A 26791-nucleotide genomic window follows, 5' to 3' on the forward strand; every position below is an offset into this window, starting at 1 on the left:
TTCCACTGTGGCTTGGCAAGGTTCGATGCAAAGCTAGGGTCACGACTTATTCCTCTGGGAGGCCCCTTTATAGCTAATTGCTATCCCACTGTGGCAAACCTGACCTCATGCCGCAGCACACGCACAGAGGAATACAGTACAAGGCGAATGACAAATGATATGCGGAGAGAAAAAAAGAGTGAAAAGTATGACAGACACAGAGATGAGCCTGCATCTTAGACGTGAACATGTTTAGAGCTCCCCAATCCAACTCTGCTGATCACATTGGGCTTATTGCATTTTTGATTCGTCATTATTACACTCTGACGAAACAGATACTGCTTTACATTATTACTGAAGCCATGCAGAACTAATGTCTTACTGGAAGGTGCCAACCCAAAAGGAAAAAATACAAACCAACACATTAGTTTGTGAAAAGAAAATAACAATTTTAACATTTATGAGGGATATACAGATACTACATGTTATCATGCTGGCATGTTGTACTGTACATCACTTAATCCACATTAAAGTTAAATGGCAGTCACTCCCCTGGCAAAGATTCAGTACATGGCCTCTGCCTGATGAGTTTCCTCCGTGTGCTTCATTATATTATAATATGGCTGAGAGAGGATTTAGCTGAGAGGCACTCGACAGGAAAAGTTTGAACCACTGTGAATCCGAACTGCTTTTACCTGGCCTCAACACAGCTTGACCCCTTTCAGTGTGCCACTTGTCTTCCTGTGTCTGGGACTTCATACGATGGAGAACATGAGTGCACTATTTCAACCACACAAAACAGACAGGTGCATTTTACGAGTGGGTATTTTGAGTAATCACGAACTAGACGCCTTCATGGAACATAAAAGTGAGTGAGTTTCATTGATGTATCATACATGCTTGTATGCTGTACGGACCACCAGATAATTAGCTGGCCCAGGAATTAATCAACTGTGGGGGTTGAAACACAGGGTCTGAGTGACATCAAGGTGAAGAACAGTTTGATCTCTTGCTGTTTGATAAAAGACTGGATCTTAAAAAGACATTACAAAACTTAATGATGCATGGAAATAACTGAGCCCAAGTCATTCAGCCTCCTCTAATCTGCTGACCTTATACAGGTCTTATAGGAGGCATGTGCAGAGGGGAAAAAAAGAAAATTTACAATCGCTCATTATCAAAATGTCAACTGTTAAGTGTACTTAGTCAGGAGACAGTGTGCATTTTTAATGTTAGTCTGAATTGTGCTAATGCCATGACAGGAGTAACATTTGTGAATGCACCCCAGGAACACACATTTCCTATGACATACATGTCTTTTGCCAAAACACTGTGTTAGGTGCTCCCCTGGTTTAACAATGACAGGGATGAAACCCAGCTCAGTAGATGGTCTCAAAGCACTCTGGGATGCATTTGTCAGACAGCAATAAAAAGAAAATGAAATCAGCAGACAGGAGGAGTTGAATGGTCTCATTAAATAAAACTGTTTTATTTCAAAGTCCTCCCTGCCAACCCCCTCAGTCTCACAGGGTCAACGCAGCAGCCTGCAGCTCTTGTCCCTGACACCATTTGTCCAGACGTAACAAACTCTGACAAGGTTCATGACTAGTCAACATGGCCACAAGACACATGAAGAATGCATATCCCAGTGTAGTGAAAGTGGATGTGAAGTCGTTCTCTGTTCACAGAGAGAGACAGACACATACACACCTGACCACTCAGAGAAAGTCAAGAACCCAAAGGATCCTGCATATATTATTCTCTATCCACGCTCCTGACTGTAGAACACCCACTTACAGATGGTAGACCTTACTGTTCTCAAGACTACAGAACTGCAGAATTACCATTGCAATCCTTGTGAGGCGCACAGAGTGAGTAGCAGAGGGAGAAACATTAACAGCAAGCTGCTATTTTATTCCATAATACCTGTTGTTCTATTCATGTGGGAGTCAGCTCTGAAGCTCCTTCGAGACTGTGAAAGAGCTTTTGTCAACCTTGCAATTTGACTGTTATATAATAATCAACAACGCCGTTTAAAAAAATCTTTATATGAATCTTTTGTATCGACTTCTGACATTCAAAGAGGAGTTTAGGGGTTCTCAGATGTCCCATGGATGCATCACCTGTATGTATATGTGTGTATACGGTATTTTTTTAAAAAAAATCCCAGGCAATAAAATAACCACAGCTGTATCAAGTGACACAGATAGTTCCTGTCATTAATCTGTAATGTCTCTTTTTGACTCCATCCTGAGTTGTGCAGTCCCCGCTCTGTGGGACAGCTGTGGAGCTGAGGATAATAGAGGATTCTGTAAGCATCCGTATGGTGCAATAATGAAAAACGCCCCACGCTGCGAGAGGAAATAGGAGATTTCATAATCCGTCTGAGGCCTTGGCCCTGGTCACTGGTCCATGGAGACAGTCTCATTAAACTTCTCATTAGTGACACACTGAGCTTCTGTAATGACTGAATGCATATACAAATCACCTCAGACATGAAAGGAGGAACAACAACAATGGACTCAGGCTGCAACCCTGCGCTGCCAAGTCCTCTGATAACAACATTTGTACCTGGCAAATGGAATAGTATTCCACATCTGGCAAAACAGTTTGTAAAAAAAGAAAAAAAGAAAAAAAGAAAAGAAAAGTCCTTGATTGCTTTCTGTAATTGACCTTCTCCCACTAGTCTATGTACTAAACCTCACAACACTTCCAACCAGAGGTTATAGTAGATTGAAAATATACAAATTTGATCTGTGTCTTCAGCTGCAATCATAAATCAAATCAAAACACCCTGTCCTGTGGATGTGAATCGCAATTTTATGTTGTTAATTTCAATATATGAATTCTTGAAAGGGTAGTAACAGTCACGCTTACAATCCAGGACCGTTTCACTGTGATGAGTGGCATGGTGTGATGATTGCTTGTGTGCAGTGTAGAGTTCCTGAGATTGTGTGGGTGATCACTGTGTTTGAGAGAGCTCTGACATGCAATCATATTTTTATTACAGGCTGGTAACATCATATGCCTACATGGTATATAACAGTGCATGTCTTATGCTTACTTCTAATTTTAGTATATGTGAATTTTATTTTAAGAGCCTTGAAGAGAACATGCAAAAGAACCACCGCTGCTGTCCGTGTTTTGCAGTTTAATAGAGCACCAATTCCAATGATGTCTTCACTCCGAGGCACATGTAATGTGTTTTTTCTCACAAATCTGATGAGCAGCAGCAGCAAGACAGATGGTACGGCACACCTTTGTCCCAGCTCTGAAAGGGTGACAAACTCTGATATAAAATAAAACAATCACTCTCTGAACTGACATGAGCAGGATAAAGAGGGCTTTGTGTGTCTGTGTGTGCGTACATGTTTGTGCGGTCTGCATGCTTGCCTGACTCTGCAAATGGAACTTTGTATGAACACTCTGATCAGTGTGTCTCTTGGCTGGAGTGAAGCCTGGCTATGAATATCAATTTTGCATTCATGGCTAGTTACTACCCTGACGCCCCACCTGACATAAAAGCGAATCAGCTTTCTGTTTGTGTCAGCGTTTATCATGAAGCTGTGCACGGCTCAAAAGAGGGAGCCTCCGTACTTCATCCACCCTCCTTACCTCAAGGGCATCGACACACTCTGTGTGCTGTATTAGTTAGTTAGTAGAGAGGTGGACACAATGAATGTGCACCGTAGTCATCTACGACTACGAAACATTTCACTATAACTGTCCATCACACAGAAACCATACACCAATCAGCCATAAGATTAAAAAAGGGGACTGGTTAATGTTGTGATTTATCTGTGTAATGAAAATAATTGAAACTACAAAGTTTCAAAACAAGACTTACAGGGACTACGAGAAGTTTTGGAAAGCAAAGTGTTTTCACACTACATTTCCCAAGAGCCTCCGTGCGCACGGTGAAATTTTTGGACGGGCGCAAGATGGACAAAAGCGAAAACATTTGCCAAGAATGTTTTCATTAATTAACAATGAAAGTCGATGGTTCGAAGACGATCAGATACCATCGTAGTTCCGACCATAAACGGTGAATCGGCAGCGTTATTCCCATGACCTGCTGGGCAGCGTCCAGGAAACCGAAAGTAGGAAATGCTGTGCGAGCCGACTAAAATAATAATAAGAAAATAACTATAAAGACAAAACGATATATTTATCAAAAATGGAACCATTAACAAGTGTGGGTAATGTAGATTCATCCACATTAATATGAGACTCTTTCATAACCAAAAGCAAACTCCTCTGGGTCTCTTTAAAACAGGCCATGGACACACACCAAGCAAAACCTGTCCCTAGTTTCAATGTTATGGCTGAGGCTGTCTGTCTTCTCACTCAAAAAGACATGATAAAGGCTCAGTGTGATCATCTCTTTATAGTACTCTCATAATGTATATAGACTTACGAAGACACTTGCACAAAATTGCCTTTCCAAGCTGTTCATTCATTAGCCACACTGCTTAAAGGGGAACTACAGTATAGCCGGCGAGAAAGCAATTCATAGAGCGGGGGATAATGTTATTTATCATATATGCTTTACGATGTGTATATTTGTGTGGTCTTATTTGTCATAAACCAGAGATTATGGGTTATGAGGCGGGTTTGTGTTGTAGTGCTGCCAAGAGAAGAGCTGGGCCACTGGTTCGGAGGCACTAATCTTGCAAGGTTGCTTTTCGACCAAGAGACGCTAGGTGGAAGGGAGAGAGACTTCATTCTCCCTTTTAGCCATCACAATTACTCCGAAGCTGTTAAATTAAGGTTAAAATGTAGCATACAGTAGTTAAGGCAAAAATCCTGCATAGTTCCTCTTTAAGGTCACAGAGAGGCTGCTGAAGTCCATCACAGAGCTGACATATACAGACAAATAACTATTCACCCTTCAGTGAGTCACCAATTAGTCTAACTTGAATTTCTTTGGATTGTGGGAGGATACCAGAGTCAAGTAGGGAAAGAACATGCAAACTCCACACAGACAGACCCCAGACCCACAACCTTCCTGCTGTGAGACAACACTCCCACTCACTGCACCACCATGCTCATCTACAGAGTATTGAAAAAGGCTAATTATGCATCGGCTTTCTTAGGCAGTAAATAATTCCTTGCAGTTTAGTATCAGACCAATCAGGGTTGATATTGATCACATGTGTAATCATCGCCCTGTAATCTCGTGTCAGTCGATCCCATTTCACTACTGAGTGGTTCATCTCGACAACCACAGCTTGAGCCATGCCACACTGGGTGATGATATGATGACAGGTGGTGAGGAAAATGTCTCATTTCCTCCGGTTCGATCAGCTCACTCTATTATTTGACATGAAGAGGGGCACATGTTGTGCAACCCAACTATTTTCTGTCCTTCCCTCCTGGTTTATGTAACAGATCTCTGGGTAGGCATGTATGATTGATTGTTGGGTTAAATGAATTCTGGCTTCATGCATTTCAGAAATAACTCAACTGCAAACAACAACATTAACTGGTAAAACTGATGTTTTTCAACATGCTGACTATGCTGGACTGTCGAAACGCGCACAAACTCACTCTCACCTCGAAGCTTAGAAGAAACTCATCTAATGATCCAGGCAGAGAGATAAGACCAATATAAAATATAAAAAGAGTGAGCTGTAATAGCAGTGGGAAGGCAGCAATGACACAGAGACCCCATTGCTCACACTACGCTCTCATTATCTGCTGTGACTCCAGGTCTTTAGTATTAGCCAACAATAAGCACTCTGCAGGAACATCTGCTCTGCCAGCACGGGTTATTTTAAGACTGAGAGAGACAGCCATGGAGAAGAAGGAAAGATATACCAAGCTATTTGTGGAAATAATAAAGAGAAGACAGTCCAAGGAGGGAGAAAGAAGATGAGAAGTGGAGTACAACAAATATATATAAAATTTAAATTGAATATGCAGTAGAAAGGTGAAAGTTTTAAGAGGCAGTTTGAAAGTGAAAATATAGAAAGTGTCCATTGGGCACCACAGAGAAGACAAGTCCAATAATTACTATTTAAAGCAGAAGTAAGCGGAATGTTTGCGTTAATATAAGTCTTAAATAGTTATATCTTCCGACAGCAATCACTTATATAGAGTGTTTGGTCTGAAACACGGGTCTGTCAGTCACTCTGCTCTGCTGTAAGCCAAGGAGAAAACTTTCCTTGTATCCTACAACCTTTATCCAATGAGGAGAGAGAACAACATAAAGGGGCAGTCCTCTCTGTGTGTGCAGCCAAGGGATGCGCGTGAATGTGGTGACGTAGGGACGAGGGCGGGGACTGCTAACTCCATCTGCTGACAAGAAGTTAGCCAAAACGACCGGATCGCTTACTTCTGCTTTAACTGAGTTGATGATGACAATAACATCTACCCCCTGCAAATCCTCCAAAGCACCTCCTGAGCCTTATGAGGACTGCATCATAGCCCAGAGCCTGATTGAACATGAACTGATATGCAAGCATCTAATGCCGAGCCTGATGGAGGCAGAAGAGGCCTCAATTCACGGCACAACAAAAAAGTTCCATCTATCCTTTTCTTGTAACATCTAAACCAGTTGCTACAGAGGTAGGTATGCCTCAGAAACGCTGTGTATTGGTGAAGTGTGCACAGTAGATGTAGAGGAGGGCTAAGAATAGCATAGATGCTTGAAAGCACTAATCAAGCTGGACAACAACGTCAAAGCAATTCATCCCATGCTGAACTCAGGTGTGCAAACCCGAGAACATCCTCTGAGGCTCCTGTGGTGTTACATAACTTGTCTTTTACCAGTTTCCAAGACAAAAAAGGCAAGCTCACAATTTGTATAAATGCTTTTGGTAAACACCCTAACCTTTAAAAAATGCACATAATGCATGTGATAAAACATGTAACATGTTTTCCGGGGCAGGGTAGAGAATCTTACCTTCTGTCTGATTTCCTCCTCCATTTTGACCGGCGAGCCCAGCTCAGCTACCTGTTTAACTCCATCGCTGGCAAAGCCACCGTATTCCCACAGCACATAATTCCTAGAGTGGGATGCACCGATAATGGCTGACCAGTGATTGGCACGACCTGGGAAAGTCACACAACAAAAATATAAATAATAATAATAATATATAAATTCAAAGGTTTGACACTCTCAGACTGTTTGGTGTTGGTGTTGAAGTATCTCAGCACCATACACTTAGCAAACATTTCCTCTTTCCCCGTGGCAGATGGCAGCCGATTGTCCTATCAGTCAGGCTGTCAGACTGACAGTCCAAGCACTTCTTTTGATACACCACAATATTTATAATGAATAGTGATTTGTTTCCATCTAAAAAAACATTCCATGTTGTTGCAAACCACCTACATTGTATTAAAATGCTATGCTCCCATAATCCTTTCATTCGCTCTCGCTATCTCACTCATTCAGAACAAAGATGTGTGTGCCCAAGTGACAAACAGAAAAGGGGGCGATTGGAGCTCTGTGTCTGCCTATAAACCTGTGAGCTTACAGAGGATGCAGCAGTGGAAGTATCTGTGATGATCCGTCAGAGGTGACAGCGCAGGCTTTAACAAACTTGAGCCTTACATAATTAACTTTGAGACAGTGGAAGGTAAAGCCCTGCGGTACTCTCCACTGTTGTGTGAGATATAAAAATGCATGGAGTACAGCTGTTCATCCAGCACTGATGTGATCACTGTTGATGTTTGCAGGTCATTTTGAGGTGTCCTAACTATCTCACTGTGGGTCCTCAGTGGTTTGGCATTTTTCATCTCAACAGCAGAGAAAGTGTCTTGCATGCCTTTATTACCTCCCTCACTGTTATCCTATCCTTCTGCCTGAGATGTTACTATGACAGGTAGAGGTATATCACCTGAAAGGTTGTTACAGAGTAGACCCCATCAAAGGTCTACCATCCCAGATTTTGAAGACATACAACTCAGTTGCTCTTCAGAGCCACTGGTCAGTTTGAAAGAACACAAATATGCTATCTAGTTAGTCAAAGTGAGGTTCAGTCAAATAGGCCAGTGGTCCCCGCTCTCATCTTTATGCCCTAAATAGAGTCCTTACTCTGCAGTTCTGTAAGTCACCCTTTTCAGCCTTCTGCTGGTTCCCAGGGTAAGGCTTAACAAAGATTAATCTTCCTCACAATCTAATCCCTGTGTTTGCAGTATTCTTGTTACAGTGTATTGTTGAATTTTAATCAGTTCTTCATCGGACATTACAGTTTGGGCTGATGTTAGTATTGTTTCATCCCTTGCAAATACAGCATTTCTGTTTTCACTTTTTACTGATACAAAATTATAATTCACTTAGATTTAGATGTTTGTTAAGATGTTTAGATGTTTGTTAATGTTTGTTAAGCAAAGCTAGTGCGTGTTCCCAAAATGATGTTTTCATCAGCTGTCTGTGGTGATACGAAGCCTCTCACCTAACAACACATTTTGCAGTTCTGCTACTGTCAAGTTATGGTGTAGACACCTCACCACGTTGAGCTTGACATAACCTTGGTTTACATATTCCCAATCTTGCACTAAATATTGTTATTAAAGAAACAAAGTCATTGAAAATGTCAAGTTGGGTGGCCAAAATTCCCTACAAACCTTCCTGACATTTGCAGGCATGCATTGTAATAACTAAATGTTAAGATGTCTGTAAGATTTTACTTTGTGTTATAGATGTATCACACATCTATGCTTGAATGTGTTTCTTAGCATATGTTATCTTAAAATGCAGTGTGTTGAGCTCTCAAGGCCACCGTACATCTAACTCTTCCGGTGTCCCAGTTAAAGACTAATGATGACCACAACTTCAAACGACCTGCCTCATCATCTCTTGGGGCCTGATCTGAATGCGTTTTTAGCAGTGAAAGGCGCCCTCTTCTTATTGCTGTCAATGGTGAATGGTAAAACGCTTTTGTGCGCCAGGTGCATTACATTTATCTGCCTGGCAGTTCAGGCCGAAGCACTGTGAGAGCTCCAGTGTAAAACCAAGAGAGGTGAGTGGTGGCTGATTCTGCTCAGTTTGTGAGAGAATATCGAAGAATAAACCAAACATCCATCCATCCATAATGAGCCAAAATATGGCCAAACGGACTGTTGAAGGTAACTTCTCAATGATGGTTAGATTGGCCAGAAGCTATTATCTTTAGCTCTGAAATGTCAACAGGACAAACCCAGAAGGTCTTATTTTTATTTTTTAAAGCTGAATATTAAATGTCTGTTGAGTAGGAGACAGGGACTGCAAAAGTGAAGTGTGTTTGAAATGTTTTGTATGTTTGGGGTCTAAGAAAACATAAATTGTTCAAACCTTGCTTGCAGCAACGACAGGATAAGAATATATCTTTATTCTTTTTCAATCATTTAATCTTTAAAGGCTTTTTGGTTCTTAAAAGAGTAGAAGCAAATTTATAAAAGAGTAAAGATAAGCAGGAGAGGCCTTTCTCATGTTAGGGTACCAGTCCCATCGATCCAGCCACAAGGTGTTGAACAGGGTAAGAAAGTAGAAGATGGAAGGCAGCTGTTATTTCAGTGTACCGGTATACTGAACGTTTTCAGCCTGAACTTTAATACACTGCTTCCCATTTGTAAGTGGAAATTGACTACGATGAGTAATGTCTCTATTCGGTCAATGTAAAAATGCTCTATTCTTTCGTCTCTCTCGCTCTCACTCCTGCTAATCCCACAAAAATTTTTGTTGACAACCAGGCCATTTTCTCTCTCTCTATGTCCAGGTGAGCTGTAGTCACTTGGGGTGAACAGCCATGCACTGCTGCATGACTTACTATGGGGACAAAAAGGAGACAGAAAATAGAGCTGTCAAGGTTATCATGTTGGCAGTATAAAAAAAAAGTTTGGTTGGCCTGTTTTACAAAGACTTTTTGATCTCAAAATGTGTGCCACCAATGGCTCCTGCATTTGAAGGACACATGGTAAAAATAGAAGGATGATATGTGACACAGTGGAATATCTCAGGTAGTAAAAAAAAAAAAACAATGAATAAAGGCAACTTGTTACAAAAAGACAAAATTAGGGTAGGAGAACTTAAATAAGGACAGAGTCTCATGTGTTTACTCTAATGTAGTCAGTGAACACTATTGTCTGGTACATGATGTGCACCGCTATAATGCCTGCAGGATATGACTTTGTGCAAGGAGAAATCCAACTGAAGCATCCTGAGAGTGAGGATGAAGCAGAGTGCACACAGCTTGCCCTCTCCTCTTTTAAGAATCTGTGTTTGTGTATATGTGTGTGTGAGTGAGTCACATACCAACTACTCCCTTCCTAAGACAGTAAATTAGGGCTCTGTTCAATCTCAGGGTTTATCTTACTCTACCTTAATCAGTATATTGATCTGACTGACGAGAGCCTGATTTAGACAAGAGAGCCAGTGTAATCCTTAAGTCCATTCACATCCTGATAGTGCGGCTCAAGGTTATACGCACATCACAATCAAGTGTAATGTTGTAGTTCACCATCCACATGACTGGTGGAGAACATATCGTTGAGCTTCTGGGGCCCCAGTCAAGATTGCAGGATAAGGTTATCCATATTCTTAACTTTTTTTGTCGACAAATCTGTGTATTCATGCCAACTTCTGTACCGAGGTTGTGTGTTTGAGTCCAAAGCCGGTGTGTTGCTCTTCAGGACTTTAATCTTTAGAAAAGGGTAATGAGTATTTATTTAAATTTTTAAAAAGGCTGAATAATTTTTAAGATCAGCCAGGTGCTGCGTTGTTGGCCAAGGTTACTCAAACAGAAGCAACTGGCATATTTGTTAAGGACTAATTTCACCTGCAGATGCAGTGAGCTACTGAGTATTTACAGCAGAAGCACAATGCAGGCCATCATAATGAAAGAACATGTCAGCTAATGCAAAGGTGATGTTCATTAATGTGTTTTTAATAGCGTTTGGAACAGTGGAGGACCATGGCATGGTGTAGTTGCAATACTTTATATAAGGTCAATTCACTGTTGGTTTAAGTTTTTTCATGGGATTATATGACAGTAAAAACAGAGAATGGTATATCATCAGATTTGTTCTTAAGGCTTGTGATAGAGCTGAGGTAGCATGAAGGACAAACAGAGGAGGTGGTGCTTACGGGGATAGTCTTTGGGGTGAATCTTCTCCGACCAGTTCCCATAAAAAGTGACTCTGTACTTTGCTGTTCCACAGGCACAGCAGTCGAGCAGGGGTTTATCTGTGGCATCTCCATACAGGGATTCTGTAGAGACATGGGCAGAGGGTAGACGGATGAAAAGTAAAACAAACAAGGGAGAAACACAAACACTATGAGATAGTTACTGAGAGATTGCTCATTAGTATAGGGAGCAGATGAGAGTGGTGGCCATCATACAGGAGAATGGGTGGTTTAAGAAAGTGGGGAGCCACAGGGAGGACATGAGGAAAGGGATGTGCAGTACATTTCTTTTGATCTGCTGCTCAGTGTGGCATCTAATGTCATGCACAGGAAGGGGGTCCCACTCATTTACAATCATTCACATGCCAGAACATAAGAGCCAAGGGGAATATCCCTACAGTAAAACCAAGAATGACAGTAAACAGAGTAAAAGAAAGACAAAAAAGAGACTATCAGTGGGGAGTGAAATGGAGTGCCAGCAGGGAGATCGAAAGAAAACGTATTCATGATAAATTATTTATTCCATGTCAATAAGAGAGGCCTACCTTTCTCACACATTCGCTTGGTGAGTGGGCCTTCATCCTGGAAATAAATTATCCTCTTCTGCACAATGCTTGCCCTACAATGAGCGAATAAGAAGAGATGAAGGCGGTGAGGAATGGCAATTGTTGGAAGTTTAAATGTAGGCATAAGGAAAAAGAGTAGGAGGGATGGGGGCATACAGATTTGGAGAAGCTGTATAAAGAAAGAGAAGACAACAGATTGCAGGAGATGAGGAAAGTCTTGGCATTAAAGATCTGACTGGTGTCCGAACAGTGTCGTGTGGCAAATGGAACAGGCGCAGAGCTATTCATAATCATTTTTCCTCTGAAGCAGGTAAAAAGCAGGTTTCAGAGCACATCGTGACACTGCCAAATCCAGCTGTTTTTCAGAGAGAGGCATTCAATTCCTCAGACAAAGACCACAAAAGACATGCAATGGTATTAAGATACTTTCTCACATTGAAATGAAGGCTCGCAAAGCTGAGAGAAAACTGAAAGAGAGAACTACGGCATTGAATAAGGTGCTTTGAAAATGTACACATAAATAGACAATATATACAGCTACGACAATGTACTGTACTGAGTAGTTCTACTGTAGATTGATTGACCTGAACTGATCCTCCTCTATTATGAGGCCAAGGGGAGCTTCTCTAGATTGAGCTGTAAGAACCGTGTTCCACTGGATGGTGGGAAACACGGGTCTGAGAGGGGCCTTGACATGTAAATCAACCACAAACAAACCTTTTCAGAGGCCAGTAGACTTACAAAAACAACAACAGAGATCAAGCCTCCAGGCACCAAACTTCCCCACAAACACCAGCCTTTTACACCAGCTATGGCTGTAGGAAGGTTTCCATGGGAATAAAACCCAACAATGAGCTGCTGGATGGAGGTGCCGGGTAAAATCTGATCCAGGTGGGTCCTGTCCAGCTGGACTGTTTGGATACCATTTATTCTGGAGTATCAAACTAAACTCAGCCGTGTTGTGCTCTGTTAAGCTGAGCTGATACCAGAATTGGAAATCAGAGAAAGTAAGAAAAGAATCCAAGACTGCATTACGTTGATTATCATCAGCATAATGTCCCTCCATATATGGCCTAAAACATTTAATGAAATTATTCCAACTAAAACAATTAAATTATTAAAATTAAATCTACTTTAATCTATGAAATTGTGTTACATAACATTATAGATGAATAATATTAACGCATACGTATATTCCATTTACTTAAATTAGAGTTTACTTAATGTAATAAAAATATATTATTTGAATTCAATCGATGAAATAATTTGAACTCAATTAAATTACATTTACTCTGTTAAGTTAGTTATACTCAACTCAATTAAAGGGACAACGAGGAGTTTTGGAAAGCGAAGTGTTTTCACACTACATTTACCATGAGCCTCCGCGCGCACAGTGAAATTCTTGGACCGGTGCAAGGCGAACGTCTTGCCAAGAATGTTTTCATTCATCAAGAATGTAAGTCAGAGGTTCGAAGACGATCAGATACCGTCGTAGTTCCAACGAGTTAGCAGCGATTTGGCAGCGTTATTCTCATGACCCACCGGGCAGCGTCAATTATTTAAAATAACAAAATAACGATAGAGACAAAACGATATATTTATCGAAAATGGAGCCATTAACAAGTGTGGGTAGCGTAGATTCATCCACATTAATGTGAGACTTTTTTATAACCAAATACAAACTCCTCGTTGTCCCTTTAAACAGAGTGACATTGATTAAATAAAAGTAATATCTATATCTAGTACTTTTATTAATGTAATCCAATTGTATTGAATTTAACAAATGTCTTGACAAAACGGCAGTGTGTGTGTGTGTGTGTGTGTGTGTGTGTGTGTGTGTGTGTGTGTGTGTGTGTGTGTGAAGTAAATGGTTTGGCACATCCTCAGGTCCCCCAGATTGTTTTATTTAATGTGATTTACTCAATTATATAAAACTGAGTGAAATATATTAGACTATGTAAAACTGAGTTCACTTAAATAAAATTGACAAATATTTTTGATAAATGTAAAGCTAAATTTCAGCAGGTTACATTTACAAAAGTAAATTGAGTTGAATTGATTTAAAGTATAATAATGATTAAAAATAAACATAAATTACCTCTTTGACTGTGTCACACAAAATCTATTGAATTTTATATTTTGGAACTAACACAGCACCTTCGGATAAATGCTCCTCCATTTAGTTTTTCAACATACAGTAATTTCAGCTTTGCCACTGAATGAACACTGATTTCAACCTTTCAGCCACAATTGGCCTCTTTTTCAGTCAAAAACCTTTCAAGTTAAAGCAGATATCAGTGGCACGGCCGTTTCGGCTAATGCTGTGTTCAAGGCCGGCTTTTGAAACCGTAAGTTACAGCTTCAAGTCACAACTACGACTTGGTAGCGTTCCAGGTAACCCGTAGCTCGTGTTTTTACCGTCCTGTTGTCTGTGAAAGTTCCCTATAACGGCCACTCGTAACTTCCGACCCGTGAACTCGTACCAGATCGAACTGGTATGACTTCACAGGAAGGAAAAACACAAAGTACGAGTTTCCTTGAACGCACCATGAGTTAGCAGCCCCCGCCCTTGTCAGGCATCAATTGGTCCTCGTGCTACGTCACCACATTCACGCGCATCCCTTGGCTGCACACACAGCCCTTCATGCCGTTCTCTCTCCTCATTGGATAACACTTGTATCCCACAAGGAAAATTTTCTCCTCGGGTTACAGCAGAGCAGAGTGACGGAGAGACTCGTGTTTAGGCTGAAATACTTCATGTAAGTGATTGCTGACGGAAAATAGGACTATTTAGGACTTATATTAACAAAAACATTCCACTGATATCTGCTTTAAAGACCCTCCTACATAAGACTATTCCTCAACACTGATGATGTCATTCTATCACAATCAAAATCATTCTTTCTCAGATGCTGCTATACTTTCACATACAGAACATTACATCACATTTTTTCTCATACATGTCACAGTTGTGTCTCGTGTGAAATTACAATTTTTTTTCCCAAGAGAAAGTATGATTTGTGCCCAAAATGCCCTCTCATAACAAGGTAAAAATGATTTAAGGGTAGCGACACCACCAGTAGATCTCTAACTGTTCATGCTTTAATTCAATCTCACCCCAATTTCACATATCTCCCTGAGAGAGAGGGGCACGCGGCTTGCTCACTTTCTTGGGCTGGCCAGACAATCAAGTAGAGTAATGCTTATTTAACATCCAATTTAAATTCTATCTCACTTTGCCGGATCCACACCACTGCCGATCCCAATCAACCCAAAAGTGCACTGATTTGAGAGTCTGTGTGTTTTAATATCTTCATGTGTGAGAGCTCCACAAAAAGAGAAAGAAGAGATTGGGAAAGAAAAAAGAAGAAAACTGAAAGATTAAGAGAGATTTTCCATGCTCATTTGCATGCTCAACAGATGTGTAAAAGAGGAAAATAAATTCCTATTTTGTTCTGTCTGCTCCTGCTACAACCAAAGACTAAATAATTTCCATTTCCTGCTATCAGCTCCTGGTAGAACCAGAGATAAAATGAATTCATTTTGTTCCATCTGCTTCCGCTACAAACACAACTTACCACTCAGAGACAATACATAAATCCACTGCTCAAAAGCAAATGTATTTACATTTAATTTCTATGTGTCTGCTTGACTGTGGTGTCCCTAAGTCCTTCTTGATCTGTGCCATCATTGTGTTGATGGAAATAAACAGGCGCTGACAGCTGCATGAGGTTGTGACATTCATCTGATCACTGATATACTGTCTCACTCAGACAACCCATCAAAACACATTCCACTACCCTCCATATCGCAAGCTGGAGGGAGATGACAAATAAATTGCTTCCCACCTACAAATGGAAAGATAAAAGATAGAGGCAACAATGGTGACTGCAATATACGGATTATACTCTATGACTTACTCTGGCTCTGCAGAACCACCAGGATGTATAGCCATGCAGCCACAAGGACTCAAGTTGACTAGAGGTTCCCTTTTTGTCATCACACAGCCAAAGATCACACAAGATCTCAACATTAAGTGGACTCCGCTAAGCTGAGACAGGATCAGACATAAAACATTTGAATTTGAACAGAGGCAAAGTCAGACCTTGCAGTGAAGGGAGTTGTTCTTATTGTATAATCACCAGCAGCTAAGAATGACTGTGTTTTCCCTTTGCTTGGAACGAGCCCCCCTTATATAGAGAGTGAGACCCCTTCAAGAGACCCCATGTTGCATCTTTTTGCTTTTCTGAAGTAGCTCAGAACAGACAAACTCAGAACTGAGTCATTTTTGCCATTATCTGAAGACCACTGCAGGTTCTCTGACACACTTCAAGTGTGTTTTAATCAAACTGTAGTAGAAAAAGTACTCTCACAGGAACATTGTGCGTCATGAAATTACTTTTTTCAAGTCAAATGTTTTGCCTCGGATTCAAGTTTAGTTCATATTGTGACTTCCATTTTGGTATTTGATTCTAGGCTGATTCCTCAAGCACAGACACTTATAATGAATGAAGAGAAAATCTAATCAAAGATTTCTCTACTGCTCATACCATAGTGGTGAATATAAGATAATATTTGAAAAAGTGGGGGTCATCTTATATTTCAGGACTATACAATTACCTGTTGATTACATCAAGTAATTGATCTGAATGAAGAGTGTATAACTGTGGTATTTTACAGTGTTTTTACTGTACATCATGGTTTGTAGGCTCAGTCTCACTGGGGTAGTGAATGTCTATTTAAGTCTATTTATAGTGAGTCTTTCAAAGTTAATTTGCTATAACAGGAGTTTCTGAGAGCTGGTGGAACGTGTTTTTACTGCCATGGAGGTAATAAAAACATGATGAGTGAAAACGAGTCAGCGCCTTTATTACAGAAATGAACCAGGGGGCTAATCTATCAAACAGCAAAAAACTTACAGCTGTCGCAAATTTTGAGCTCAAAAAGCCAGTCTGAATAAGGAATTGAAGGAGGATCAAGCAATTCTAATAGGACACTCTTTTTGTCATTTTCAGCACATGTCTCCTCATGGTCCGCTGGCTGTCCATTCTGTGTCTGGACTGACAAAAAATATCCAGTGTTCATGCACAAGCCTTGGCTGAAATATCACAACACTATTACAGCCAATCAGCAGCAGGGGACGTTTGTGGCTGTGTACGGGACAAGAGAAAGAAGAACAAGAGCATGAGAGGTGGGGGCAACGGGAGCAAGAGGCGGTAAAATGCAAAGTACTAGGGCTAAGAGAATGAGCGAGCCTACCCAATCAGACCATGAGTAGTTATAAAGGAGATTGAAACTGCAGATGTGAGGTTGGGAATAAATGTCATGATTGCATTGACAAGAAAGACATGAACGGCCGAGGAGGAGAAGGTCTGAAGACCAAAAATTGAAAAAGAAGTGTTAGAAAAAGACTGAAGAGCTGCCTCTATATGACTGCAACCTTGGAGCAGGGAAGGAGGAAAACATCTTGACCTCTTGAGTCATGTGGAAATTATCAAATCAAATTGGTTTAGTTTGCTTTTTGTGCTATATGTCAACAAAACGTGCAAACTGTTTGCTTCCTCAAAGTTAACCACTTAAAACTGGAACACAAGGGAAAACCTAGAAAGATCATCATACTTTATTAGATTTGAATTTGATAAAATGTCATTGAATCCCATCCCCACCTCTGACCACACCCTCCATCACTATTGCACCTGTATCAACACCAGTGATGCCAAAGGGTAGTGAACACACCCTGAAAACAAGTTACTAAAGTGAAGTGAGAAATTCAATCATGTTAGCAAGAACAAGATTTTCATCCAGCATTAAGTTGGCATTTCAATTTAAATAGTGCACACAACACCTACCGAGACATCAACAGGATATATGTTTATGAAACAAGTAAGATACCAACAAGAGAGACAGATTGAAGGAGACCTTGGCTTGATTCGATTCCAGCATATAAGAAAGCTGAAAATAACTGGATTTGATGGTAAGACTTTCAAAGTCAGTGCTCCAAGTTCAGGAGTTTGAATGAGCATCCTTGCCTGACCCTATCATCACAAACCAATCTTTGATGGAACCAAACCACCAAGCTCAGTTTTTCCATCTAAAAGACAGCAGCTGCCCATCAATTATACTGCAGCTAACCACTTGGGAGGAGCACGATTGTAGGGACGACATGTGAGTCACAGGAGCCTTCTGACAAACGCGCGCGCACGCGCACACACACACACACACACACACATATCTAATTTCATGGCCAGATGTTGGTTTTTTTTTAAATAACCGTGATATTTTACAAGGAGGCAGAGTGACTGGCAGAGACTGAGCTCTTCTGGGATATGAAATGAAATTAAAATCAAATATTTACCCTGCCTGTGCTGGAGATGAAATTGTCCTCTCTAAGCTTATCTATATTATTAGCAATCATTTCATTTTTTTGTTGTTGTTGCCTTCTGTTCATGTTTGTTGACTGTACAGTGAGCAAATGTCTATGTGCCGATGTTTCTCTGCTGGTATGGGCTATATGATAACGCAACCATGGGAGAGTGTCTCTCCCTGGACAGTTTTCATATGAAAAGCCCTGCACTTGTCTAGTAGTTACAGGAGTTGCACATCCTAAATCAATAAAACTTTATTAAAACTTTGTTGTGTTGAAGCTGAAAGGCATACAAAAACCTTGTCATCTTTATGACTGCCAGGTTCGAGGAGGAACAGTGGCAAATACCCACTGCTAGCCTGTAATCAAGATTTTCAGAGGTATCTCTTTTGAACTGCAAGCTTATCGTTCTCTCCCTCCTCCATTGTCTGTGCGCTGGTTTTGCAGCCACATCTCTGTGCTTTCAAGTCTCTCTCTAGGCTCCACACTCTGTCACACTTTCAACCTTTTCCTCTATCCATGTGCTTAACTGAAAACAGTTCTGCCATCATCCCATTGGTCTCTATGAGGAGAGCAGGTGTGACTTAAAACATGACCTGATGTGAGAAAACTATGACAACACCATAGTGAAGGTGAAAAACAAAGAGAGGAGGGATTAAAAAAGAGGGGATGAGAGAGTGGGGGGTAGAAATATATAATGACAGACAGAATAGAGGAAAGCTTGGAGGTTACTGAAAGGGTAGATCATGAAGATGCAGCAGCAGGATAAGGATGAGAGTAATGCAATACATAGAGACACGGAAAGAGAAAATTAACACTTCTGTAACACACAAAGACATGCAAAGCAACCTTTTTAACCCACCCTTTGCACAGAGGAACATAACAGATGTAGACGTGCAACAGAGAAACAACTAGGCTTGTAAACAGTTAAATAAAGCATTGATCAAAAGGCTTTGTGAGTCACAGTCCCTCAGTATCTCTCCACCTCCTGTACTCTCATTATTTCCCTACAGAACAGGATTAATAAACAGATTTCTGCCATGATCCGTCTTCAGCCGAACATGACTTCTCTTCTATATGCAAGCAGGCCCAGAGGACACACACCAGAAAAATTGATTGGTGTCAGTCAGCTGTATAAGGCAATGAATAGTTTATGAAGCCAAGTGGGAATGAAAATTTAACTGTGCTTAGCTTGAGGGAACGGAATGTAATGAAACAGAGTTAGTGTATACATGGACTTGATATATAGTGGTAGCAAAGCTCACCAGCCCAGAGAGATTTTGTTCTATACATCTGATGATTAAAACTCTGGATAAGGTAGAGCTCTCAGAAGAACATTTTGTCAAACGGGAAGAACTAAATGCTTAAAAACATCCTACCATATCAGCTTCTTTCTCAAATCAAAACGAAAAATTATTGTTTTTCATGTGCATCAACCAACACTTAGTTATGGATGCATTTCCTTCCTGGATGCATTTCCTTCCTACAGGAATTAACAGGAGATTCATAAGACGTGCACCTGAAATCCAGACAGAACACGACCCTGGTCGCAACAGAAAATTGCAGGGTATGAGAGCATAGCCATTAAAGGAGAATTCCGGTCATTTTTGTAAAGAAATCATCACAACAAGGAAAAAGTGTTTCTGTGGCGGGGAGAGCAGGCGCTCTGCGATCGGATAGTAATGTCTTTCCAGGACGTTTCAGAGTTCGGCTGTCTGAGGTGAGTGACTACATGCAAAAACACAAAGTTTATACTGTCATGTACCATAGATATTTGATTGTTTTTTGAGTGTTTGTTGTGGTTTAAAAAATTGCCCCCATAGGTTAGCGTTGTCGCTATCCCTAGCGCCGTCTAGCCATGGTGTAACTCCGGTTTGCCTGCATCAATTTTAGTCGTGTTTTTTGCTCCCTCCAACACTGGGTGACCATCAGGAAAACGATTTAGGGGTCAAAAATGACCGGAATTCTCCTAAAGTTTGTCACAGAAGCATGACAGCTACAAGCAAAGCTAAGTGTGTACACGGAGTTACAAATATTGTGCTCAGTCAGGTGTTACAACTGGCTGCATGCTGGTATTTTTTGTTGTTTTTATCTCAAACAGTCCCTCAGCTTGAGATGAACTGCATTCAAACTGGGTGGACTGAAAGAAAAAACAGCTTCCTGTAGTTCTGCCCGATGTATCTTTTTGGATCACAGTATAATCACCACATCACAGGTCACCAGAGTCAAATTAACTTCACCAGAGTTGGAGCAGCAGACTGCCACACTGCCATGGATCTTTTCCAGAGCATTGGATTTAGTTTTAAATTAATGGCTCAGTTTTACCTCCTTGCAAGTCCATTCACCAGTAACAAGAGCCTTGTAAACCCTTAACTCAAAACACTGTCTGCTTTTAAATGTATTACGATGCAAGTCTAAATTCACAAGACAAGCCACTGGCTGTCTGACAGGCAGGAAATAAAAACTCATTCACTTGTCAGCAGGAGCCAATAACAAATCTACCTATTTTTGACACAAGACTGAACATGTAGACTAATCTTGTGTCTTCATTGATCTGAAGGCGGTGGTGCAGGATGAAAAAAAAAATCAATCCATTTAAGAATTTGATAGGACGGGGCAGCCCAACGCTCTACATGACCTCCTATGAAATAATGATTTATACTTGACAGAGTAAAAGAAAATACGTATTCACAAAAAACAAAGTTATGTTAATCAGCATACAATGGCTGTATACAGTACGTACTTGAGGGCAACACAGCCAGAGCCGCTTGGTGGAGCAGTCCAGAACACCTGGATGCTGGTGCGTCTTCGAGGAGTGCTCTCTGTCACTGCAGGGGGGCAGTTGGTCATAAACTGTGTTTCCTCTTCATCAATTATCTGTAAAGCACACACACAAACACATGCAGATTGTTGTCAGTTCAAGTGCAAGTACATTTCCATGACACATCTAGAGATTGACAAATAAAAAGAATTAAAAAACCTTAGACTCGTGCAATTATTCTACCGTAAATTGGAGGCTTAGGCTTAAACCAGTTATGGTTATGTTCTGTACTGTAAGTGTCAGCTTATCCATGCTGGTAAAACAAATACATCAATTTGGCAGCTATTGCATTTAAGTGGACAGTGCCATATGCATTAGTTTTGTAGTAGATGTGATCCTTTGGTTTGGGGACACATCTTATTTGTCTCAAAGTAAGTCTGGTGGGCAGTGAGATGATAAATGGATGAGAAGAACCACACAGGTCCCTACAGTATTTAATTTTGTCATTCTGAAAGGTTAGTAAGTATATTATCTTTTCTGATTTGAGTCAAAATTCACTAATTCAAGTGTAACATCTGATGGGGGGCTCACATGTGAAAACAGTTGGATAGCTGTAGGTAGAAGTTGAGTTTATCCTCATTTCTGTCCTTGTGAAATGTTGTCATCCTTGTAGTACTGGAAACATGGACAGAAGCTCCAGCAGTATAATGCTACTGGTACAGACATTTAACTCCACACAGCAAGTCATTTAATCCAGTGTAGTGAGTGGGGGACATGATGCACTCCAATTTCCATATTCAACCTAGATGCACAATTGAAAGCTGTAATAATTCCACCTTGTAATATAAAGTCATTAAATCAAATGCATCAATACTCAGATCAATCAGAGATTTAAGGCCCAGGTGCCAAATCATTTCACTATCAGTGTAGGCAACATTTAAAAGTCCCGAGATTCTTTGGGTCATACTGAGTTTAAATGTATGCTGCCCTCTCTACCCAGGTGCACGCCTGAGATACTAAGCATTTCATTGATTTTAACTAGACTGAAATTAGTAGGGTGGGTTGCAGCCAGCCAGCTAATATTCACTGCCCAGGGACCAAGGATCTGTTTGATAGGAAGTGACATCAGGGCAGTAAAGATGGGGAACTTTCTCACTCCATAAAGCTGTCAGCAGAGAATTTCCTTTGTCATGCCCCGTTATGAATGAGCTCCCTCTAAAAGTGGATTGTGTGTGCATGCCTGCGTGTGTGCATGTTAGAGTCAGTGAGAGACAGAGGGAGTAAGAAGGGAAGCCTGGGAGCAGTGTGGGTGTGAGAGTGTGTATGTGTGCGCGCGCATGTGTGTGTGTGCATGCAATTAGTGTATATGCAGCCTATCTCTGTTTGACGGATTATACCCCCTCCATGTTCCCATGGTTTCTAACAGGCATCCCTGGGCTGGCCTGACTGGACTGCAACACATGCACAAAAGAGTGAAGTCTCATGAATGCATTTAACACCATCTGCAAAAAGAAGTGACCAATTTGCTCCAAAATGACCTCTGACCCATTTCTTCTTCTTATATGTGTCTGGTTTCAAGTTGAGACCTGCAACCTACCAATAGACAGACAAGAAACAAGAAAACTGTCACACTTTACTGGAAAAGTGAGTTGTGTCCATGCAAGAATATGTGCATCAAAATAAATGCTTGTCTCTATAAGCTATGGGTCAGAAGAAGAATTATAATGAGGAGATGATGCACCCACCATGCCTGTTATATCTGTATCTACGATTATGTCATATGTTGCACTCAAACTGGATTTCCCCCTCTCACTTAACCACTTAACAATTTGCCTTTTCTTGTTCTATCGTCTCACCCTGCTGAGAAGTAATGTCTCATCAGACATCGCCAGCATTGCTGGTTCACACTGATGCCAACAAACACACACACACACACACACAGAGGCAGCTGACCTCCCCAGAGAGCTCAATAAAAGTGCTTTTCATCAAGTCGGGAGCTGTCGTGAGACGGCTGAGATGTAGCACACCAGCAGATTTCAAATGAGCTGTATGTTAAATAAAGCCTGACGTCTTCTGTTGCAGCTTCTTTTCTCTCAATGCCTGGAAGCCGGCCCACCCAGAGCTCTCTCAGAATGGAGGAATGGTGTGTGAGTGTGTGTGTGTGTGTTACTTGGCAAGACAAAAACATGAAAGACTAAGTGAGCAGGTGATGATAGAGGGATATCTCTTTGGACAGTTTATGCTGCTTACAACTAGATAGGTGCCCATCTGCAGCTGTGAAAGAGACCTTCAACTTTTTAAAACCTAGCAGTAGCCCAATCAAAGGCAGGTCCCACTAATGACGCACCCATTCTCTTTACTTTTGATGCCAACATCTTTAGGCCATGGTTACACTTCTAACTATCACAACTTTCTCAGTGTGCTCCACCACACTCAGTCCCTCCCATGTGGAGAGCAAAGTGACTTAACGTGACTAAATGATGTAGCGTTTCCCCTCTTTACGCTCAAGGCTGGCTCTAAATAACAACAGCATGAAATCAATTGCGAGGACAAACAAAACAGAAAAAACCTTGTCGTTGCTAACACTGGGTAATGAGATGTGAGCTGCACAGAGGACAAAAATAAAATGTTCCTGTTTTTATGTCCTCCCATATTCAAGTCTCAGGTTCACGGAGAGTGCCCCAGCATGGCAATAACTGTGATCTGAGGAGCCTGAGGGCTGCTGAGCAAACCTCCTTATATACTGTACTACAGGTTCAATAAAATAATAGGGTTTTATGTGGGAAGCAACTGAAAGTGACAGGTTCACTAGAGTCTGAGAAAGAGAACTCCATACATGCTGTTAAAGCCATTTAACAACTTCTCCTTTACAGAGTCTGCTCTAAGAAAACATATGAGTTCAAGTTGTGGGCAGGAAAAGAAATTTAGCTAAGGTTACATCTGGGTTTCTAGGTGCACCATGTAGTTTTCTGCTATATTCCAGCATTTTGTAATATTTGGATACTTGACAAAGTTAAGACCAATTCATCCCTTCTTTCAAAATGCTTTGAAAACAGGATTTCACCTTGTGCACTGTAAGCTGTGTGCATTTTTTTTAAACTGCAGTCTTGACTTGAATGAAATAAGCATGGGGAGGACACAGCAAGCTAAAAGGCATAGGAGCAGAAGGACATCCAGTGAAGAGGAATGAACATAAAGGTTTTGAATATAATACAAAGTTTAGGCTTGTACAGTTTTCACCTTACAGTGGAACTCTACACTGTGAATGTGCTGCAATGTCATGGACATTGAGCTGTATGCATAGTAGTATGGGTATTATACTTAGACATTACAGAAAAAGAAATATTCATCATATGGTTATTATCCTTCCTATCTCTATACCCACACACATTACAATTCTCACGCTGCATTTTAATTAAACAAAACATCACCATTTCACCATTATCACATGTGCCTATCTACATCAGGTTCCTTGCCTTCTCCATCTCCTCCATTCACACTCTGAGCCCGACTCCCTCCTCTCCCTCCATCCTAAAGTATTCCAGCTGGACCTTCCTGTATAAAATGCTAATTAGCCTCTTAACTACACCAACTGTACGTCCTACATACATGAACTGTGCAGCTTATTGTGAGAACACACATTTCCCCTAAGTGCTTTCTCAGTCTGGCAAGGGAGAATCAGCTCCATGGAGCTGAGCTGAGTGTTTGCTCTTTTCATATTCTACATCAAGCCTATTAAAGGAGGTGAGGTGAGAAGAATCACACTTTGACATGTGAAGACAGGAAGACTGCGCAAAAAAAAAAAAAAAAAAACTGTTAGGAACCATCCCCACCTCCACCACACCTCACCTGCACCCATCTACAGTATGAGCTGTCTATTTTTATAAATGCAAATGTATGTTCTCAACAATATGTAGGATGAGCATTTAACGCCAGTTGAACTACAGGTGTGTCAGACCAGGATGAGAGCTGGATGATTATTTTTCACGTGACCCTGACCCAAACAGAAACAGAGATTTTTAAAATTATTATTATTTCAAAACTAACATTCCCCTCTTTACCAGTGCCTTACCTGGAAATTTCCAACATAGTCCTCGTCCTTGTCTCCTTCTGTGCCCTCTTTCAAGGCAATAAGGGTGAACCCTCTGAAGTAGGCTGGGCTGGTTGCAATCACATTCACTGGATGGAAGCAAACAAGAGAGACAGCAGGTGTCAATCCATACAGATCAAAGATTAACCACAATCCTCATTCCAGGCAGGAGACAACAGTGGTCCTCACCAATTCCTACAAGTGTTGCATTTCTAAAAAAAAAAAAAAAAACGTGGCATGTACTGATTTCAACAGGAATCTAATATATTCTGAATGTAACTGTGCTTTTTTCACTCCACAATCAAATATTTCACCTGTTCTTGAGGATGTAGCTCAGATAAGATTTTTCCACAAGACGTTTAAGATAGTGATTTGTGCACTTTGCAATCCTGCCGAACATGAAAGAACGTTCATTTCCTTTGAGGAAATTTTAATTTGCTGTACTACTTGACAACTTTATCAGCATCTTGAGATATGACTTTTAGACTTCTAAATGACTCATCCAGTGTAGCTGAGAGGTTTTAATTGAAGAAACAGCTTTTTCCCTGCTCCCCATTGGAGTTAATCCTGTCAAACAATTTGCATGATGTTTAACAATTTCTGATTAAAGCTGAAAAATAATGAATACAACGTTCAATGCTTTGACGGTGGCACCCAGCAACTTCAATTTGAAACAAAAATGTGATACTGTTGGATTTTTAAAAATTAACAGGTATATTATAACATGTATCTATCTTGATAGAGAACATTTCAGGTTACAAACTTTTACATTTTTGAGCATGAAGACAATTTATGCTCGTGTTCAAATCTGTTTGAGTGAAGTTAGGTCACGTTTGGCTTTTAAATACATATTGTCATTGGGGTGCACGGTTATATTTTCTCTCACCAGACAGGCTACGGTTTAATTCTAGGACATAAACACTGGCGATGGGTCAAAAATAATCCCGTAGAAACTTATTTTGAGTTCGCGTAACAGACTGACTGCACACGGGTGTCAATTTGACAAATGCGCACATTGTGCCAAAGCACTGCGCGCAAGTCTCGCAGGCAAACACCAACCTTTGTAAGTGCTCCCCGGGTGGTAGCTTTCCGGGTCTCCCTCAACGCGGAGGCGAAATTCGGTGTTGCCCTCCTTGCGATTGGTCTGAGCCCGTAATATCCGACTACAGTACCCGTCCGACTTCCCGACTCTCTCCGAGGGCTCCTCGGTGAACGCGAACATATTGCCCGCTGTGGTGGAGATGAAGCAGAGCAGGAGCATAACGCGTAGAAGTAGCCCGGTCGATGTCATCTTGCCGGCTTTCCGAACCGTCAAGTTGATGCGCGGAGGTGAAAAAAGAATCTCGTCAGGGGAGGAAAAGAAGAAATATTTTTGTTTCTGTTCCTAGACGAGAAGCGAACTTGCCAACTGCTCAACAAGACTTCTGCTCTGCTATGAGGGTAGATCCATGCTGCTGTGAATGAAAGAGAGAGAGAGAGAGAGAGCACCGTCTGGGATGTGCTGTGCTCTCGCTCTACGCGGACTGCACACAGCGCGCGCCGCTGGTTGGACTGAACCTGAGAGCAGGGGGTCCGAGGAAATGGCCAAGCGAGCAAAGAGCGGTGTGTGTGTGTGTGTGTGTGTGTGTGAGTGTGACTGTCACCGAGGCCACAGCTGTTCACAAAGCGACTAGAGGTGAAGAGTCCTGTGAACCAACACACCGAGAACACACACAAACATTCCTAGAGGAGGGAACGTGTTTGCCATACCTGGACTCAAAGAAATGAATCAAGCCGGCCTGCTAACCGGTTGTCTAGGTGACAAATTAAACAAGACTCGGGTCACGTGTGTGTTGAATTCATTAGCCAATTGGTGAATACTTTGCTCTCTGTTCTCTGGAGAAGTTTCAACATTATGCGCACAATCAGTAAGCAGTGTCTG

At 41.2% G+C, this 26791-nt stretch overlaps 1 protein-coding gene across 1 annotated transcript in view; it reads right to left on the reverse strand.

Annotated features, from left to right (window-relative positions):
- spon1a (spondin 1a) overlaps positions 1-26323 on the reverse strand; it is a 63138-nt gene extending 36815 nt beyond the window's left edge. The window contains exons 1-6 of the mRNA XM_085762931.1: positions 25930-26323; positions 24853-24959; positions 20763-20896; positions 11635-11708; positions 11051-11173; positions 6887-7035 (exon numbers count right to left, since the gene is read on the reverse strand). Of these exons, the coding sequence (XP_085619057.1) occupies positions 6887-7035; positions 11051-11173; positions 11635-11708; positions 20763-20896; positions 24853-24959; positions 25930-26161 (819 nt within the window). The 5' untranslated portion in view covers positions 26162-26323. The remainder of the gene's footprint in view (positions 1-6886; positions 7036-11050; positions 11174-11634; positions 11709-20762; positions 20897-24852; positions 24960-25929) is intronic.
- Positions 26324-26791: the final 468 nt, after the last annotated feature.

This window comes from Trachurus japonicus, chromosome 3 (genome assembly GCF_045865225.1).
Source record: "Trachurus japonicus isolate A0001 chromosome 3, Traja_1.0".
NCBI lineage: Eukaryota > Metazoa > Chordata > Actinopteri > Carangiformes > Carangidae > Trachurus > Trachurus japonicus.